Here is a 17929-nt window from a genome sequence, read left to right on the forward strand (position 1 = left end):
ATACAATACTTTCTCATGACACAGAAGTAATGTAGTTATTTCTTGTATAATTTTATTTAGATGGAAGAAAAGAGTGGGACTAATTGTTCAGCTGCAATAAAAGTTACTGAAATTGAGTCCTTACTTTTTCATCTATCAGAGTATGTGAAATACCTTAAAAGCATTACAGTGAAGTGCACCTAAGACTATATGGATTATCCATGTAACCAGCACCTCAGGAAATCTATTTTAAAACTTTTAGTAGCGTTTTCTGGCAACTGCATGACAAATTGAAGGTAACAATAAATCAAGACCAAGAGCGTAATTCATACATGTATTTCCATAAATTTTATTCTTTACAAATAGATCATATCTCACACTTTCATATAAATACACAATAATTTATTTATGAATGATTTTTACAAAGTTATAAATATGGAATCTCCAAAATTTACCATATGTACACCTGTTCAAGAATACTGTTCATCCTTGTTCCCATTGTAACGTACCCATGAAAAAGTAACAGCCATGACATAGTAAATCTGCTATGCTCATACTTCTACCAGTGTCTATTTATGTCAGCAGCTTTCCCATATATTACTCAAGTTGGTACTCTTGTGATTGTCATTCAGTAACTTTACTTATATTAAGATACATAATCACTATGCACAGTTCTATGATCATCTTAGGCATGCTGGTGATACGTAAGATCAACAAATATAATTTTTCGATTTACAAAACTGATTTTCAGGAGGATGACTATAATATGGAATAGCTATCATACATTGAAATGCCTGCTGCATTATAAAAGTCAAGCAGGTGCCGTTAGTTTACACTTCATACAAAGTCTTTAACCACACACAAGCTAACTGAAGTGTTTGCATTACAATGTCATCATGTCGCGTTGCAGAGGCTCTTGCCATTGCTTTCTCAGTATTTCAGAATACAAATTTCAGAACAGCAATTATAAAACATTAAACATGGTTTGTCATACAAAATAATCATGTCATAGAATCATGGTATGGTTTTGCAAATGCAATTTTCTATCTGTACATTTACTTTTGGCTACCATCTGTAAGAGAGACTCAAACTGACTTAGAATTCATCTTGACTCTTGACTGTAAAATATCCTTAGAATTTTATATGGAATATAAACATGAATCTGAATATATTATGGACTATAAATTAATAAACATCACAGTTCCTTCATCTGCGGCAAACAAAGAATTTGTAATCTTAGTTTGTCTCTGTCCTGCTGATGCTGTTTCCACACATATAATACCTTACCAATTGCATATGACACTGTAAACACAATTTGTGATCTGATAAAATTTGGCGAGGGGGTGGGGAGTGTGAGACAACGCACTAGATACAACTGTGGAGTTTTAGCTAAGGCTGTAACAAAGAGTTTCAGACATTCAATAAATCCATTTACTATTGTGTAGCTTACTGTCACACAGACGTATATTTTATCACAATCATAAAAAAACTGTTGCATGATAAAAGTAGCCATTTGTTAACAAAATGAGGATTGAATGAATGTTAAACAGAATCATTACAGCATATTAAGAGTGCCAGTGGTATTACATTTCAGATTCACCTCTAGAAACCACTCTCAAGAAGGAACTCATGATACATAAAAAAAGGCACTGTAAGAGATAGACTTTTGTTCTTCTTAGCTCAGTGTATTGAACTAGAGTCAGTAAGCTGAAGGTATGACTGTAAGTCCTCCCCTCCCCCCCCCCCCCCTCCCCAAATGTAAATTATGCTTCGTGATGGACTATGAGATGAGCCTCATAAGCAATAACACAGCAGCTAGAGTGATTTATCATTTAATTAGGTAATCATTTTGGTGCCTTGACATAGCAAATGGGACAAATGAGTGACAACAGCTTTAGATGGGTTTCTTGGGGGTCTGTGTTAAGTCACTAAAAAAACTGATTCACTTCTTTGGTCTTAAGCTCAATTATTAACAGTTCTTGTGAGGACCTGAACATTTGTGAAACACAAATTCTTTATAAATGGGAGGCACCTAATTTTGTCATTTAAACAAAAGTGCTCAGGGGGCTGAAGTGACCAGCAAGAATTTTGGACGGTGTTGAATTGTAAATACTGTATTTAGTTCTATAGTGAGAGAAGGGCTATGATATCAATATAAAGACAGTCTAAGCTTGAGCGGTAAAACAACAGATATCAAAATGAGACTGGTGGGGTGTGAAATTAAATGCACAAGCCACAAATTTGGTAAGAGAAATAAAAATGCACAACTAACCAATACACACTTGTTGCTAGATAAGAAGAAGATAGGTGCCATGTAATGAGGAGCCTTCATGCTGGATGTAGGGCATGTGATTAGAAGGGTCCCCAAGGCTATCAGGAGAACTACATGCTAGTGTACCAAGTCAATGGTCCAATCACACTGTCTAGCTTCCCCCCCCCCCCCCCCCCAAAAAAAAAAAAAAAAAAAAAAAAAAAAAAAAAAAAAAAAAAAAAAAAACTGTCAACTATTGTAGCCTTCACATGCTAAAACTTGTCAATGTGAGGTGCCCACAAAGTTGGTTGAGAGCTGTTGAAGCCCTCCATTTTCAAGGTAGAACTTTGGAGTGTAAGAAAATCAGCAGTGGCACTGAAGTGTTTTTGGTGAACATTCGTCAACATTCTAGATTTTAGAGACACTGCCTCATTGAAAATAATGCTCATTAATTTATGAAACTATTCCCCTGGTTGCATTTGTGGATAAGATGAGAGTATAAATTCTTCACAAAGAAAAAATGAAAGTCACTGCAGCTGAGAATGATTTTGGTTATTGTAGAGGATTTTGACATTTGGTGAAGTACTTATGAGTCGGCTATCAAAACTGAAGATTCTGAATGGTGCTGCCACAGGAAGCGCAATATTACCCTTTTTACATTTTTGAACTATTAAGAGTTTTGTGAAAAATGGGTAAATTTTAAAAGGAGACAACCAGGCATGTGAAATATCTCTGCATATATGGACAGCTCAGTAATGCATTCAGTCATGGTTCATCAAACACTGCCTACATTGTCTTTTTGTAAACAAACACTTGCAGTAATCACTGAAGAGTCTAACACAGTCTGATGTCCATCCAGCCATTGGGATGAGTGTTTGTTTCATGAACTGCTCGAGTCATCTGAAGCTGATGTACGTGGCACACAGTCAAAACAGGTGACAAACATCACGCGTGACTTGCAGGCATCAACACGTTTGCGAAGGATGTCTGTTTCCCTCTCCAGAGCTTCTACGAATGCTGGGTCACGTTGGTCCATGCTTGCCTCCACGTGAACTGTAGACAAACAAGGAAACAATGAATGAGCAAAACAGAAAAAAATAGTGTAAGATCACATCACATACATGGAGGCATATATATACTCAACATTCAAGGCTGGCTGCATATTTTATGAAGAGGTTGGGAATTTAGTGAAAGTAGATTTTTGACTACAGTGCAGAGGCCAGTTTGTGATGCTCCCCTCCCCTGAGTTAGCTTACTTCACACTCATTTTCTGCAATCAATTCAAACAGAACTTAGTAAAGAAAAAGCCATGGGAATTATCAAAAAGGTTTTGAGAATGATAGGTGGCTAAGGTCTTTTTCTCCATTTACTGTAAATTTATTTTGTCACCCATCTGTACAAGGAACTGGCTGGCAACAAGACAATGGCTGCACTCAGCTGAAAGCATTTATAAAAATACGTAAAACCAACCTCAGACACCAGCAGTGTAGTTGCTCTGAAGGAGACCACTACAAAGATGACCAAAACATCAGTTTCAATAATATGGTAGTTTTGGTTTCAAAATAACGTGGCGTAAGGTGCAAAAGAATTTTATTCACAATGACACTGACTATGGAAGCCTTTGAATGTATATACAAGTATAGTTTAAAAATATTAAAGAGAGAAGATATTTACTGGTTATTTAAAAATTATTAAAATGACTGTTGCACATCGACAACTGTCTGTTGTCTTCAGGTAAAGCTATCATCAACTCGAAGGTTGGTTTGGACACCATAATGGTTTATTGGGAATGGTTCTATTAGAGGAGGTATTCTGTTGCCTTCCTCCAAGTTTCAAAATGATTTACCGAGCCAGTTACTATTGGACCTACAGTTTAATAAGGACCCCAAACCAAGAAGCAACTCAGCATTTTTTGTATTAACTAACACTGCCAGAGATGAAATAAATGAAGACAGGTAAAAATCCAAAAATCAATCAAGAATGAATCCTCAGACCTTCAGTTTCACAGTCTGCCACTTTCCCAGTCAACTACTGAGCTTGTTGCCTTGTAAAACACAGATTTTGATGATAGTCTGTATAATAATAACTATTTCACTGCACTGCAATAAGTTGTAGAACCCTCACTGAAAAAGCACAATTTGTGGGTAAAGGGTTAAGTGGTGCTATGAGGAGTGGGGTGTTAATGGACTCAGTGAATTTCTGTGTGTGAATGGGATGGGAAAGGAAGGGTAAATCGTATTGTGAGAAATGGGGTGGAGAGGTGGATTAGACCTGATAGGAAGTATACATTTCAAGGCAGATTTTGTTTTCTGGAAGGGGGCTACGAAGCTGCATTGTGAGAAGATATGGATGAGTTAAGATGGCGGCAACTGATAAAAGTAATTCATGTTGAAAGTGTAAAAAGTTATTGAAAACTACCAAAATAATAGTGACTTGTGGACTGTGGTATTGAAAACAAGTTTGCAGTGATTGTCGACCTAAGTAGCAGCGAAGTTTGCATTGTGAAAAGTTCAAAAGATAGAATCTTGTTCTGTTGTGAAACATGCCAGCTCACACTACGGATCGGAACAACGAAAGAAGTACTGCCTACAACAGATCTAGAAGCTACCCGGTGCTCAAATGGACAAGGCGAAACCAAAATTGCAGATGCATGTGATGATTCCAAACCACATTATAAATATGCAAATAGAGATAAACCAATCATTTCACAGAAGCAATCCTGCAATCCGGCCAAACAAACACAAACATTAAGTCCTATTCTTGAGGCAAAAAATATGGAACAGTGTGTAAATTTTAGTGGATCAGTGGGAAACAATATTAAAGCTAGTGAACAAATTCACAAAAGACAATGCTGAAATAAAAGAAAAACTCAACAAATACAATACACTAAAAATTCTAGGTTACGAAAAGACCCATCAAAATCTGCTCATAACCCTGGAATATCCAGTGAAAATAAATGAAACAAGCAGTTAATGTCCTCAGAAAAGGAACTAATTGCAGAGACACTCAGTGAACCCATAACAAATGATGTGATTTGTAGTTTAGAAAAGCACAAATCGCAATTAGCCTCTACTGCAAATACACAGCGGGAAAATACACAACAAACAAACGCTGCCTGCGGAAAATGAGGTTACCATACTGGGGTAACACTGAGTGAGCCCAGAAACTCACGGAGCATCAGTGAAATAATGCAACATAAAACAAACAATAAAAACATTGTGGGAAACACAGAGAAATCTCCAGTAAATGAACATTCTTGTGATATGCAGACTGATTGGCAACAAGTCCATCACAAAAAAAGAAAGTACACTTTTATGACCCAAACAATCCACCCATGACTACAAATCAAATAAATACATCTACAGAGTACAGATGCAGTCCCCACATTCAACCATATAGTAGCTTTTGTTGGATGGTTAGAGGATGGGATTTCCATCTTAATTTTTGACTGAGGATTAGTCTGAGATACTGTAATGTGGCAGATAATTGGATAGGATGGTCACAACTGGTTCTGTAGAAGTTGTGGGATGGAAGTTGTGGTGGATGTGACCCCTTCCAATTAACCATGCCAAATCCAATTGTAGCCATGCTCACCCTGCGGAAACTGTGGGACAAAGGCATAAGCAAAAGAAGAAGAATGTTGCAGAGTGCTATGAAAAGGAATGAGCACATAAGATTGGTAAGAGGGAAGGAGAAAGGTCAACTTCAGTTTATTATGAAAATTCTAGGAAAATATAGCTCAGTTACAAAGGAGACTGTGTATAGAACACTGGTACAACCTATTCACCAATACTGCTCAAGTGTTTGGAATTACCATCAGGTCAGACTGAAGGAATACACCGAAATCACCTACAGATGAGTCAGAAGTCATAATTATATTTAAATTGTTAAAAACAAAAAATTCATAGGGATTGGCTGGCGTGTATCCTAAAATAATTAAGCATGTTTCTAAATATCTGGTCACATTCCATATAAAGCAAATACTGCATGAAGGAATATTTCCAAAGTGCTTAAAAAGAAAAATAAAGTGACCCCTAAATATAAAGGGAGAGACAAAGTGAATTTTGGAAACTAGAGACATGTAACTATCACATCTGTACCACCTAAAATTCTAGAAATAGCCATACGTGATAGGATAGTAAATTTCATAGGGAAACATTAGGTAATAAATAGGGTACAACATCGTTTCAAGAAAGGTTGATCTACACAGACAACAGTTGCAGATTTCACAGTGTCTGTGTACAGGACATTGGAAAAACAGAAGCAAGTTTGTTGTTATTTCTAGACCTGTGAAAGGCTTTTGATTGTGTATGTCACAGGTTTCTGTTAGAAAAATTAAACCAGTATGTCATAAGAGACAGAGCAAACAGTATCACCAAGATATTTTATTGAAAACAGGCCACAATTCGTAGAGATAAAATATAAAGAGTGCGACAGATGAGAAAAATATGTTTTCAATGTTAAAAGAGATAAAACATGGTGTACCGCAAAGCTTGGTATTGGGGCCACTTTTATTTATTCTATAAGTAAATGAAATACCAGAAGCTATAAATGAAACAGTGATTATGTGTACTGATGACACATCCCTACTGGTCACCAGTAAATCTGCAAAGGACCTTGAAATGAGTACATGTTTAGGGATGGATAGGGCATACAAATGTGTAATTTTTGAGAACATTTCTCATGAGAGCAGTTGACATTCATCACCACCAACTAACATCGTAGTGTGAGGTCTGAAGATGGTCGGAAATTGACTGATACCAGTAACCACAAAAATAAAAGTTTCTTGTGGTTGAGAGTGTTTATGTTCATTTTAAAGCATAAAAATATTTTGAGGATGCAATCTTTTTATCAATGCATAAGAATACAAACAAATAGGACAGTCAAAGCAGGTGACCTGGATATCAAGCTTAGCAGCTCAAGTATTTCAGAAGTTCATTGCACCAAGTTTCTGGGTTTGATTGTGGACAGTTTCAAGGCATGGGACTCATATAGATCAAAGAAGCTCAAAAATGAATGCAAATGTATTTCTCATGAGAAAAATGATACAGACTGTTGGTCAGACCTCTTTACTAATCATGTGTTATGGTCTAATTATCCACACATCTCTACTTTTATACCCATGTGGAGCAGTGTAACTAATACACACACACACACAGATTACTTAAACTTCAAAAGAAACTAATCAGGTGCGTTGTAAACCTGTCACCAAGCCAACCCTGCAGAAATAATTTAAAAGAATTGTAATTATTGACACTGCCTGCTATGAATATACATGAAGCTATTATGTTCTTAAAAATAAACTGCATTGCTATGATGGACAAAAATATATGTAAGTACAGCACTAGGTAGAAAGAAAACTACCACATGTTTACAAACAGGCTTAAGTAACATAGAACCTAAAGTTTCTGGATGTATATTCTACAACAAACTTCCAAGCAGCATAAAGAACTTAAAAACAGTCTGCTTTCAAACAAAACATAAGATATTATTTGGGCTTAGCCTGTTGTCAGAATGTAAAGGAGTTCTTAGATGCAAGTAAAACCATGTAAAGTTCTTTGACACAAGTACACAAAATTCCTAAAAAGAAATTCTCATGAAAATTCCAGGTAAATAATGTAAGGACATTGTGCTGGCCATGGTATCTACTCTGTCTGATACTAATCTGTGTAGGTATGTTGGTAACCTTATTTACATGCTGTAAAAAATCTCTTTTACAAACATCTAGAAATTAGTGTATATTTACGTCTTTTTATGCACATACCCAAGACTTTGTAAAACATTCATATATATCCTGATGTATCCAATATCACTACCAAAACTATCAAAGGATATATATATATATATATATATATATATATATATATATATATAATAGAGGGAAACATTCCACGTGGGAAAAATATATTTAAAAACAAAGATGATGTGACTTACCATACGAAAGCGCTGGCAGGTCGATAGAAACACAAACAGACACATACATACACACAAAATTCAAGCTTTCGCAACAAACTGTTGCCTCATCAGGAGAGAGGCAAAAACGAAAGGAAGTGGGTTTTTAAGGGAGAGGGTAAGGAGTCATTCCAATCCCGGGAGCGGAAAGACTTACCTTGGGGGAAAAAAGGACAGGTATACACTCGCGCACACACACACATATCCATCCACACATATACAGACACAAGCAGACATATATATATGTCTGCATGTGTCTGTATATGTGCGGGTGGATATGTGTGTGTGTGTGTGTGTGTGTGTGGGCGCGCGCGCGCGCGCGAGTGTATATCCGTCCTTTTTTCCCCGTAAGTCTTTCCGCTCCCGGGATTGGAATGACTCCTTACCCTCTCCCTTAAAACCCACTTCCTTTCGTTTTTCCCTCTCCTTCCCTCTTTCCTGACGAGGCAACAGTTTGTTGCGAAAGCTTGAATTTTGTGTGTATGTATGTGTCTGTGTTTCTATCAACCTGCCAGCGCTTTCGTATGGTAAGTCACATCATCTTTGTTTATATATATATATAATAGAGGGAAACATTCCACGTGGGAAAAATTACATATAAAAATAAAGATGAGGTGACTTACCGAACGAAAGCGCTGGCAGGTCGATAGACACACAAACACACACACAAAATTCTAGCTTTCGCAACCAACGGTTGCCTCATCAGGAAAGAGGGAAGGAGAGGGAAAGATGAAAGGATGTGGGTTTTAAGGGAGAGGGTAAGGAGTCATTCCAATCCCGGGAGCGGAAAGACTTACCTTAGGGGGAAAAAAGGACAGGTATACACTCGCACACACACACATATCCATCCACACATACAGACACAGGCAGACATATTTCGCCTGTGTCTGTATGTGTGGATGGATATGTGTGTGTGTGCGAGTGTATACCTGTCCTTTTTTCCCCCTAAGGTAAGTCTTTCCACTCCCGGGATTGGAATGACTCCTTACCCTCTCCCTTAAAACCCACATCCTTTCATCTTTCCCTCTCCTTCCCTCTTTCCTGATGAGGCAACCGTTGGTTGCGAAAGCTAGAATTTTGTGTGTATGTTTGTGTTTGTTTGTGTGTCTATCGACCTGCCAGCGCTTTCGTTCGGTAAGTCACCTCATCTTTATATATATATATATAGCAAGAATATTCCAATGGCAAAGAGGTGTGAATGTCTCATTGGGAATAGGTGTGAAAGTATCATTGGGGATGAAAACGAAGTGGGAAATGTAAGACTGAGCCTGAAGAAATAATCATATCAAGTATCCAATCAAGTCTGTAAGCCCATAACCACTGAGAGGAAATGGTTTTACTATAGAATCATTGAAGCTAAATGACAATGATGATGATGAGTAACTCAAGTGCTGTTGTCAGCTGCAATAAATTCTAAAAATTATAGAAATTCTGATCAATGTTTATTAAAAATCTACCATGTTGTCCTCTGCCATGCATATACAGTGGCTAGCAGAATACATTTGGAGATACTCTAAACAAAAACACGCTCCACTAACTAAGTTGACACTTGGTGCGGTGGCTGTAAATGGGAAATGGCTTTACGGTCGCTCTCCATCAACCATTGCACAGAGTGTCAACTTTGTTTGCTTATATAGTGCTTGGTTCTGAAAAAAAATGTTCAAATGTGTGTGAAATCTTATGGGACTTTAACTGCTAAGGTCATCAGTCCCTAAGCTTACACACTGCATAACCTAAATTATCCTAAGGACAAACACACACACACATGCCCGAGGGAGGACTCGAACCTCCACCGGGACCAGCCGCACAGTCCATGACTGCAGCGCCCTAGACCTTGGTTCTGAATCCAGTACAGGAATAAATAATATTTCATTTAGTAATTAAAGATTATAATGATTTTCCACTGTGTGGAGTGGCCACACGGTTTGAGACGCCACGTCACGGATTGCGCGGCCCCTCCCGCCGAGGGTTCGAGTCCTCCCTGGGGCGCGTGTGTGTGTGTGTGTGTGTGTGTGTTCTTAGCATAAGTTGCTTTAAGTTAGTTTAAGTAGTGTGTAAGTCTAGGGACCGATGGCCTCAGCAGTTTGGTCCCTTAGGAATTCACACACATCTGAACATTTTTTTTACAATGATTTACCAAGTGGGTTACAAATAAGCAGTTTGGTACTTATTGTCATATTAGAATCATGAATAAAGGTATTATCAATTTTTAATCAGTTTGAAAAAAAGATTATAATATTCAAATGAAACAACGAATAAAACTAATTGGGAATTAAATGCCTAGTAAATTAAATAAATCATATTAAACTGTAAGAAACAGCGAGCATGAGAATGAATTCAGTACCAAGACCGATCGTGGAGGTGGTACCAACAGAAGTAGCCAGATCGCGGGCAAGCAAAAGCTTGAGAACTGGACCTAATCGTTACTGCAAGTGTTTCACAGTTATTTTGTTATTAAGCTACACAGCGCATTATTAAAATGGTTTTCTTCCTTTATAAATATTTAATACACAGTACTGAAACCAACTGCGATTGCAGGAATATGTTATAACTAGGAACATGGTATCGAACAAAAAGTTTTAACATGTTACGCGTGAGTAGTATCGTACGAAAAGTATGGAACTCAGTAAGGTATCGAAAGAAAAGTATCGGCATTTTAGAAATCTGTCTACAATAGACAGTCGATTTTCACAGCTTCTAAATGGAATAACACAAGTGTATTTTCTTAAATACTTTTTCGTGTTTGAAGTATTTCTCCAAGAATTCAAATTTTTCAAACAGATTTTGCACCTCGCTTCATTGTTGTCAAGTTTCTCACAATCTTGTCAAGTTTCATTTTGTCTAGGCGCTATTCAGTTTATTGATTTGGTAAACTGTTTTAAACAAGAAAATGGAATCGTGAAAACAAGGAGACCCGAAGTGAACAAATTACGAACGAAACATTCTCAATGTGAAGTGTCGCAAATGTTTTCTTTCACTCTCCGTCACTCGCTCAGTGCTTCTCGGTACTCGCACGCTTAGTTGTTGAAAGTGTTAGATCTACGTGATAGCAGCCAAAATTTTGGGTAAATAATAATGTAATAAATCATTACTACTATCCTTTGACATGATACCTGCTATAAAGCACTGATATGATTAAAAGCATCAACTGTAAAGTATCTCTTGTAGTAAAAAGGGGTTGGCATCGAGATGGAAGTATTCCATAACAGAAATATCGATACTTTTGTCTGTGTGCCTAACAAGACACGTCGTTGAGATAGTGTCAATAAATGTCGCTAGATCGCAGTATGATCGAAGTCTCTAGTAGAGGCCGAGGTTTCCCGAGCTGCAGCGTCAACTGTGCTTTACTGAAAGACAAATTGTGAACGATGAAGTAGAAATGCGTGGCGCACCGCGTTGCTGACTGATGTGTGTGTGTGTGTGTGTGTGTGTGTACGTACGCTCGTAGCGCCAGCGGTGCGGCGGCAGCAGCAGCCTCTCCTTGGCGGCGGCCAGCTCGCGGCATAGCCTGGCCTGCTCGCACCGCAGCTGGCGCACGCGCGTGGCCCGCACCTCCGTCCAGCGGCGCTCCAGCCGCGCCACGTCCTCGCGGCAGTACTGCAGCACCTCCGCGGACGACCCTGCGCACGCACCACCCACCTCGCTCACCTGCTCGCCCCACAACTCCATTCCATTCTACTTCTAGTTCTAGGCTACTCTACCGGCCGCTTTCTGGCGCATGCTGTTGCTAACTACGGGAGCTTACTACAGGGCCGGTCGCCAGGGTCATGCTAAAGTGGGAACACATCTACATAACGTATGCCTTGTTCGCCGTGAAGCTGGTATTGCATGACATCAACGCCCAAAGCGTACAAGTCTGGAACTGTCAACTTTTTCTTTAGGCATATTATACGATACACCCGAAGGCGCTTTTACACTGAGCTCGTGGTCTTGCGTTAGCGTTCTCGCTTCCCGCGCAAGAGGTCCCGGGTTCGATTCCCGACGGGGTCAGGGATTTTGCCTGCCTCGAGACGATCGGCTGTCGTGTCGTCTTCATCATCATCATTCATTCATTTCCATTACGGTCGGAGGAAGGCAATGGCAAACCACCTCCGCTAGAACCTTGTCTAGTCAGCGGTGCGGGTCTCCCGCATCGTCCCCTAGCTCTTCGGAGAATGGGACCTCATCATCATCATAAATATGTTGGTGTTCCAAACATTGTTTGTGGCTAGTAATGGACTACAGATGTTCGCAACACAAAACCAGTGTGCCAAGGCTGTGTCGGAACAGATCAAAGGAACATTGTTCCTGGCCTGCTACCACTAAATGCCCCTATGCAGCGCTAGTATTTGTTTTTGCTGTATCTGAAGTGCTGTATGTCCTTCCGGGCGCTCGTACACGAAACGGTCTGGACCTGAAACAAATTTCACTAACTTTTCACACTTAATCACGCAGAGGAGTGCCTCTTGGATGTTCGAAGTCACAGTTACAAAAATGTTAAACGGAAGCATGACTCCCAACATAAAATTTCTGCATTTTTTGGCACCAGCGCATGGCCTACGACAAATACAGGCCTCAGCGCACGTCTATACGACATAAGCTATTTAATGTTATTGCCGGCCGACACAAATAAATGAAACCTGAGGTCCGTATTACGCTGTCATCGAATTTCTTTGACCAAACTATTTGTCTGGAATTATTATTCAACTGTAAAACTTAACTTTTTTTTCTCGGGAATGGAAGCGGAATAGTTTATCGCCTGTGCAACAGCATATGTCGCCGGCGAGGGCATTGTTTGTAAAGAAAAACGATTGTGGGTGAAACCGTGGACAGCGAGTAAAAAATCTCGAAATGTTCATCATAATTATCTTCGTGAGCTGTAGTATGAGGACATAAAGAACAACGAAAATTCCTTTAAAGTCAGTACCGCCATTGCACTTTTTTATTTTCAGTGTTATATTTACACGATCATGATTTCGGATTTACAAATGGCTCTGAGCACTATGGGACTTAACATCAATGGTCATCAGTCCCCTAGAACTTAGAACTACTTAAACCTAACTAACCTAAGGACAGCACACAACACCCAGGTTAGTTAGGTTTAAGTAGTTCTAAGTTCTAGGGGACTGATGACCATAGATGTTAAGTCCCATAGCGCTCAGAGCCATTTGTAAAGCCGAAATCATGATCGTGTAAATATAACACTGCAAATAAAAAACAAGCTAATGGCGGTACCGACTTTAAAGTAATATATTATTACTGTGGCCCCACATTATGAAAGAATTATTACAACGAAAATTATTTGGGAATCAGCGAACAGACATCTCAGTTTGCCATCATGAAAGCGGCTCCGCATATCTGCACACATCATACTCATTTAAGAGGTGCTATTTCTTAATTTCATTCGTCATTATCGATGTTTTTGGAAAGTCTGCAACTGTGTCAGTCACGATTTAAATAATGAAACACTGTACTAGTTACATATATTTTCAAGCTTAATATGACACGTTTCGAAAATTAATTTTCATTATTAGGATGGGCGATGGCTATTCCCGTAGGTCGAGACACGGTCGTGGTTTGTTGCCGGTTCCTTGCGACAGTTGCGGTACGCGCATACACATGCTTAGCGTGTGAAGAAAACGTGTATTCTGCAAATTATGTCTCTCACTTGCTTTGTCGCTTACCACCACCGTCAGCAATGACAACTCGCGGCGAATAAAAATTCACTAAATAACTCACTACGACCACGTTTAATGCTCGCATTGCCTACGTTGTTCAGAGCAGAGAACGCTTAGAACACTACTGAACTGTCTCATTGGCTGCCGGAGATTGGGTGACGTAGGTGAGCAGAACCAAGTTAAACTCGATCGCCGTGGCTCGTGACTCCGACTACAGGTCTGTCTATACTTGACTTATATACGTTAGGTGCGTCGCGTAATACCGGCTTAAATATTGCTAGTGGTTAATAATATCGTCAATTGCCACACTCCGCACCACCCATATCACCAATTGCGGATATTATAGATCTGGAAAATGGTTGTGCCATTCTGCACCATATGGAAATCGCTAGTCCTCAAACATGCGTAGAAAAGTACTCTGCATTCAGAACAGAAATCCCAATAACTAATATCTTGAATACCAAAATATCTGGACCGAGCGAGGTGGCGCAGTGGCTAGAGCACTGGACTCGCATTCGGGAGGACGACGGTTCAATCCCGCGTCCGGCCATCCTGGTTTAGGTTTTCCGTGGTTTCCCTAAATCTCTCCAGGCAAATGCCGGGACGGTTCCTTTGAAAGGGCACGGCCGACTTCCTTCCCCGTCCTTCCCTAATCCGATGAGACCGATGACCTCGCTGTCTGGTCTCCTCCCCCCAAACAACCCAACCAAAATATCTGGCACGCAACCAACGCAGACTATTGCAGAGAGAATCTAAAGAGTATAATATCGTAACAAAAATCAGAAATCGCTTACTATCAGCTGAACGTGTGAACATACTAGCCATATCAACGTTGTTCAATCCTGGATTCGAGAACGTGTACCTAACGAGATGCTTTTGCACGTTCGAAGGCTATCAGTTCCATTGAGGAATTGCTTACAGCTGTTGAAACGACTGTTACTGAGAATGGACAATACGTTGATTCGTCACAGAACAGAGAAGAGAAATTTGATTTATGGATTAAGCATTGCAAAGTAGCAAAAGAAAAGCATAATTTGTAAACTGGAGCAGAAACAGACCTGATATCACTGTTCAATTAGTATCTGAAGGATCGCCTTCTAGATCTTAAACAAGATCCACTGGAGGTGTGGAATCATGTCATCGGTCATACTTATCTAACCCTTCTGCCGCATCGATAATGACGGATTGTTTCACGAAAACATCTTGAAAACAATAAGCATAACCTGTTTCTCGCTGTTTTTTTAACTGTTTGTCAGGCCTTCACACATTTTCACAGGAAACATGAATGACAAGGACACATGAAGAGCACTGACAGAAAAAGTGACAGTCCAGTAAGATGTGAAACAACAAGAAGTACACGAGTTAAACATTTAACATGGTGACTGGCCAAAACAGCCCAGACTTGCAATACGTTAACATCCCCCATTTTGGCATTCACGCTAGAATAACAGGGAAATAACTGATAGACAAGTAGGGATTATTCCCTGTGGCGTTAACAGACTGTTGTTAACGCCTTTTGCTCGATGATCAGTCGCTGAGCGTGCCGAGTGAGCCTTTTGTTTCCATTAAGTTTCAACTGGCAGGCCGCATTTAATGTGTAAAATCGTTTCCTAGCTTATGGGAATTGAGGTTTACCTATTATGAAAACTTTCAGTTGCCCAAATACGCTTCGGCACATTTGTGACATCATTACCGTGTACTTTTATACAGGTCTTTCTTTCTTTTGTGCACCAGGACACTCTATACATCATCATCATTATTATTATGGTATCATCTGCCTTCTGGCTCGTCTGATTCGGCCTGCCACGAATTTCTCTCCTGTGTCCACCTCTTCATCACAGAGTAGCACTTGTACACTACGTCGTCAGCTATTTTCTGTATGTATTCCAATCCCTGCCTTCCATTACAGCTTTTACGCTCTCCAGCTTCATCAGTTACCGTGCAGTTATTCCCTGATGTATTCATAAATGTCCTATCCTTGTGTTCCTTCGTGTTTTCTATGTTTTCCGCACATTCCTCATTTAGCGATTCTGCGGAGAAACTTCTCATGTCTTATCAGACCAACTAATTTTCAACATCCTTCTACAGCATCACGTCTGAAACGCTTAGATTCCCTTCTTTCCTGGTTTTCCGACAATCCATGGTTCACTTCCGTACAACGCGGTATTCCAACGTACGTTGTTAGAAATTTCTCCCTCAAATACTGACAAAATTCTTTTGGCCAAGAATGCCCTCTTTGCCTGTACTGGTCTGTTTTTTACGTCCTCCTTCCTTTGTCCATAACGTAACATTTGGCTTCCAGAGTATCAAAATATTTTCAGTTCCTCTATTTTGTGGGCCCCAATTTTGGAGTTAAGTGTATCGCAAATTTCAAAAAATGGTTCAAATGTCTCTGAGCACTATGGGACTTAACTTCTGAGGTCATCGGTCCCCTAGAACTTAGAACTACTTAAACCTAACTAACAACACACACATCCATGCCTGAGGAAGGATCGAACCTGCGACCGTTGCGGTCGCGCGGTTCCATACTGCAGCGCCTAGAACCTCTCGGCCACTCCGGCCGGCTATCACAAATTTCATTTCTGCTGCTCCTCATAACTTTATTTCGGTTTACTTTCAACCCGCAGTGTGTGCTTATTGTACTGTTCATTCCATTCAACAGGTCCTGCAGTACTTCCATACTTTCACTGACGTCAGAAATGACATCAGCGAATCTTATTATTGACGCTTTGATTTAAATACGAGGGTGAGTCAAATGAAAACCTAAATATTTTTTAAATGTTATTTATTGTGCAGAAGTGGTACAAAGCTGTATAACTTTCCAACATAATCTCCCCCACGCTCAATGCAAGTCCTCCAGCGCTTACAAAGTGCATAAATTCCTTTAGAAAAAAAATCCTTTGGGTAGTCCATGTGGCATGACTAATCTGTAAACATGCTGCAATGTCATTCCGTGTCACTCGGCGGTTTTCCTTCACTATGACTTCAACTGCTGCAGTGTTCTGTGGATTCACAACTCGTTGTGCCTGAACTGGACGAGGAGCATCTTCCACTGAAGTCACACCATTTGCGAACTTTCTATTCCATTCCTAGACTTGCTGCTGTGACAAACATGCAGCACCGTACTGAACCTTCATTCGTCGATGAATTTCAATAGGTTTCACACATTCACTACGCAAAAACCGAATAACAGAACGCTGTTCTTCTCTGGTGCAAGTCGCAACTGGGGCGGCCATCGTTATACTGATACTGTGACAGTATGTGTGCATATGCACTATGCTTGCCACCTACAGGCCATTCTGCACTCTGTTTGTAGCACGCTTACCAACTTACAGGAAAACGGCGCGAAATTTCGGTTCGTTATTACAAATTTAAGGTTTTCATTTGACTCACCCTTGTAATAAAATACAGTAGTAGCACAACCTTCTCTATCAAGAAGTACCTGGCGGTGCAGAGGCCATTGATGCGGTTGCCCAAGAGATACATTGTACCCTAAACGCCGTGGCTGCAACCTTCCTGACTGCGAAAGTGACCACCGACGACGTCCATGGCGCTGTGGCCAAAGGATCACTGAATCGGTCTCCCGGCCCAGATGGTTTACCGCTGCCACGATAGAGAGACATGTACTGGGAACTTTGGTCCAGCTCAGCAATCCCGCCACCAATGTTCATAGAATGCTTACTCATACCAGTCCCGAAACCTGCAGGAGGAACACGATAGTTATCGGCCGATCACATTACTCAATTCCGAATTCAAGATTTTCACACGCCTTCTAGCTGTGCGACTCAAGCATGTATTACGAGAAATTGTTTCCCACGGACAAACCTCCTTAGGTTCACATGGCTCTGAGCACTATGGGACTCAACATCTGAGGTCATAAGTCCCCTAGAACTTAGAACTACTTAAACCTAACTAACCTAAGGACATCACACACATCCATGCCCGAGGCAGGATTCGAACCTGCGACCGTAGCGGTCGCGCGGTTCCGAACTGAAGCGCCTAGAACCGCTTGACCACCGCCGCCGGCTAAACCTCCTTAGGCGGCGATCGTAATATGCAGACAACCCTCAGTGAATATAGAGATGTGACT

At 40.2% G+C, this 17929-nt stretch overlaps 1 protein-coding gene across 1 annotated transcript in view; it reads right to left on the reverse strand.

The window, feature by feature from the left end:
• Positions 1-2541: 2541 nt before the first annotated feature.
• LOC124803287 (kinesin-like protein KIF26A) overlaps positions 2542-17929 on the reverse strand; it is a 483829-nt gene continuing 468441 nt past the window's right edge. The window contains exons 19-20 of the mRNA XM_047264470.1: positions 11623-11802; positions 2542-3283 (exon numbers count right to left, since the gene is read on the reverse strand). Of these exons, the coding sequence (XP_047120426.1) occupies positions 3111-3283; positions 11623-11802 (353 nt within the window). The 3' untranslated portion in view covers positions 2542-3110. The remainder of the gene's footprint in view (positions 3284-11622; positions 11803-17929) is intronic.

Source organism: Schistocerca piceifrons, chromosome 6 (genome assembly GCF_021461385.2).
Source record: "Schistocerca piceifrons isolate TAMUIC-IGC-003096 chromosome 6, iqSchPice1.1, whole genome shotgun sequence".
NCBI classification, from domain to species: Eukaryota; Metazoa; Arthropoda; class Insecta; order Orthoptera; family Acrididae; genus Schistocerca; species Schistocerca piceifrons.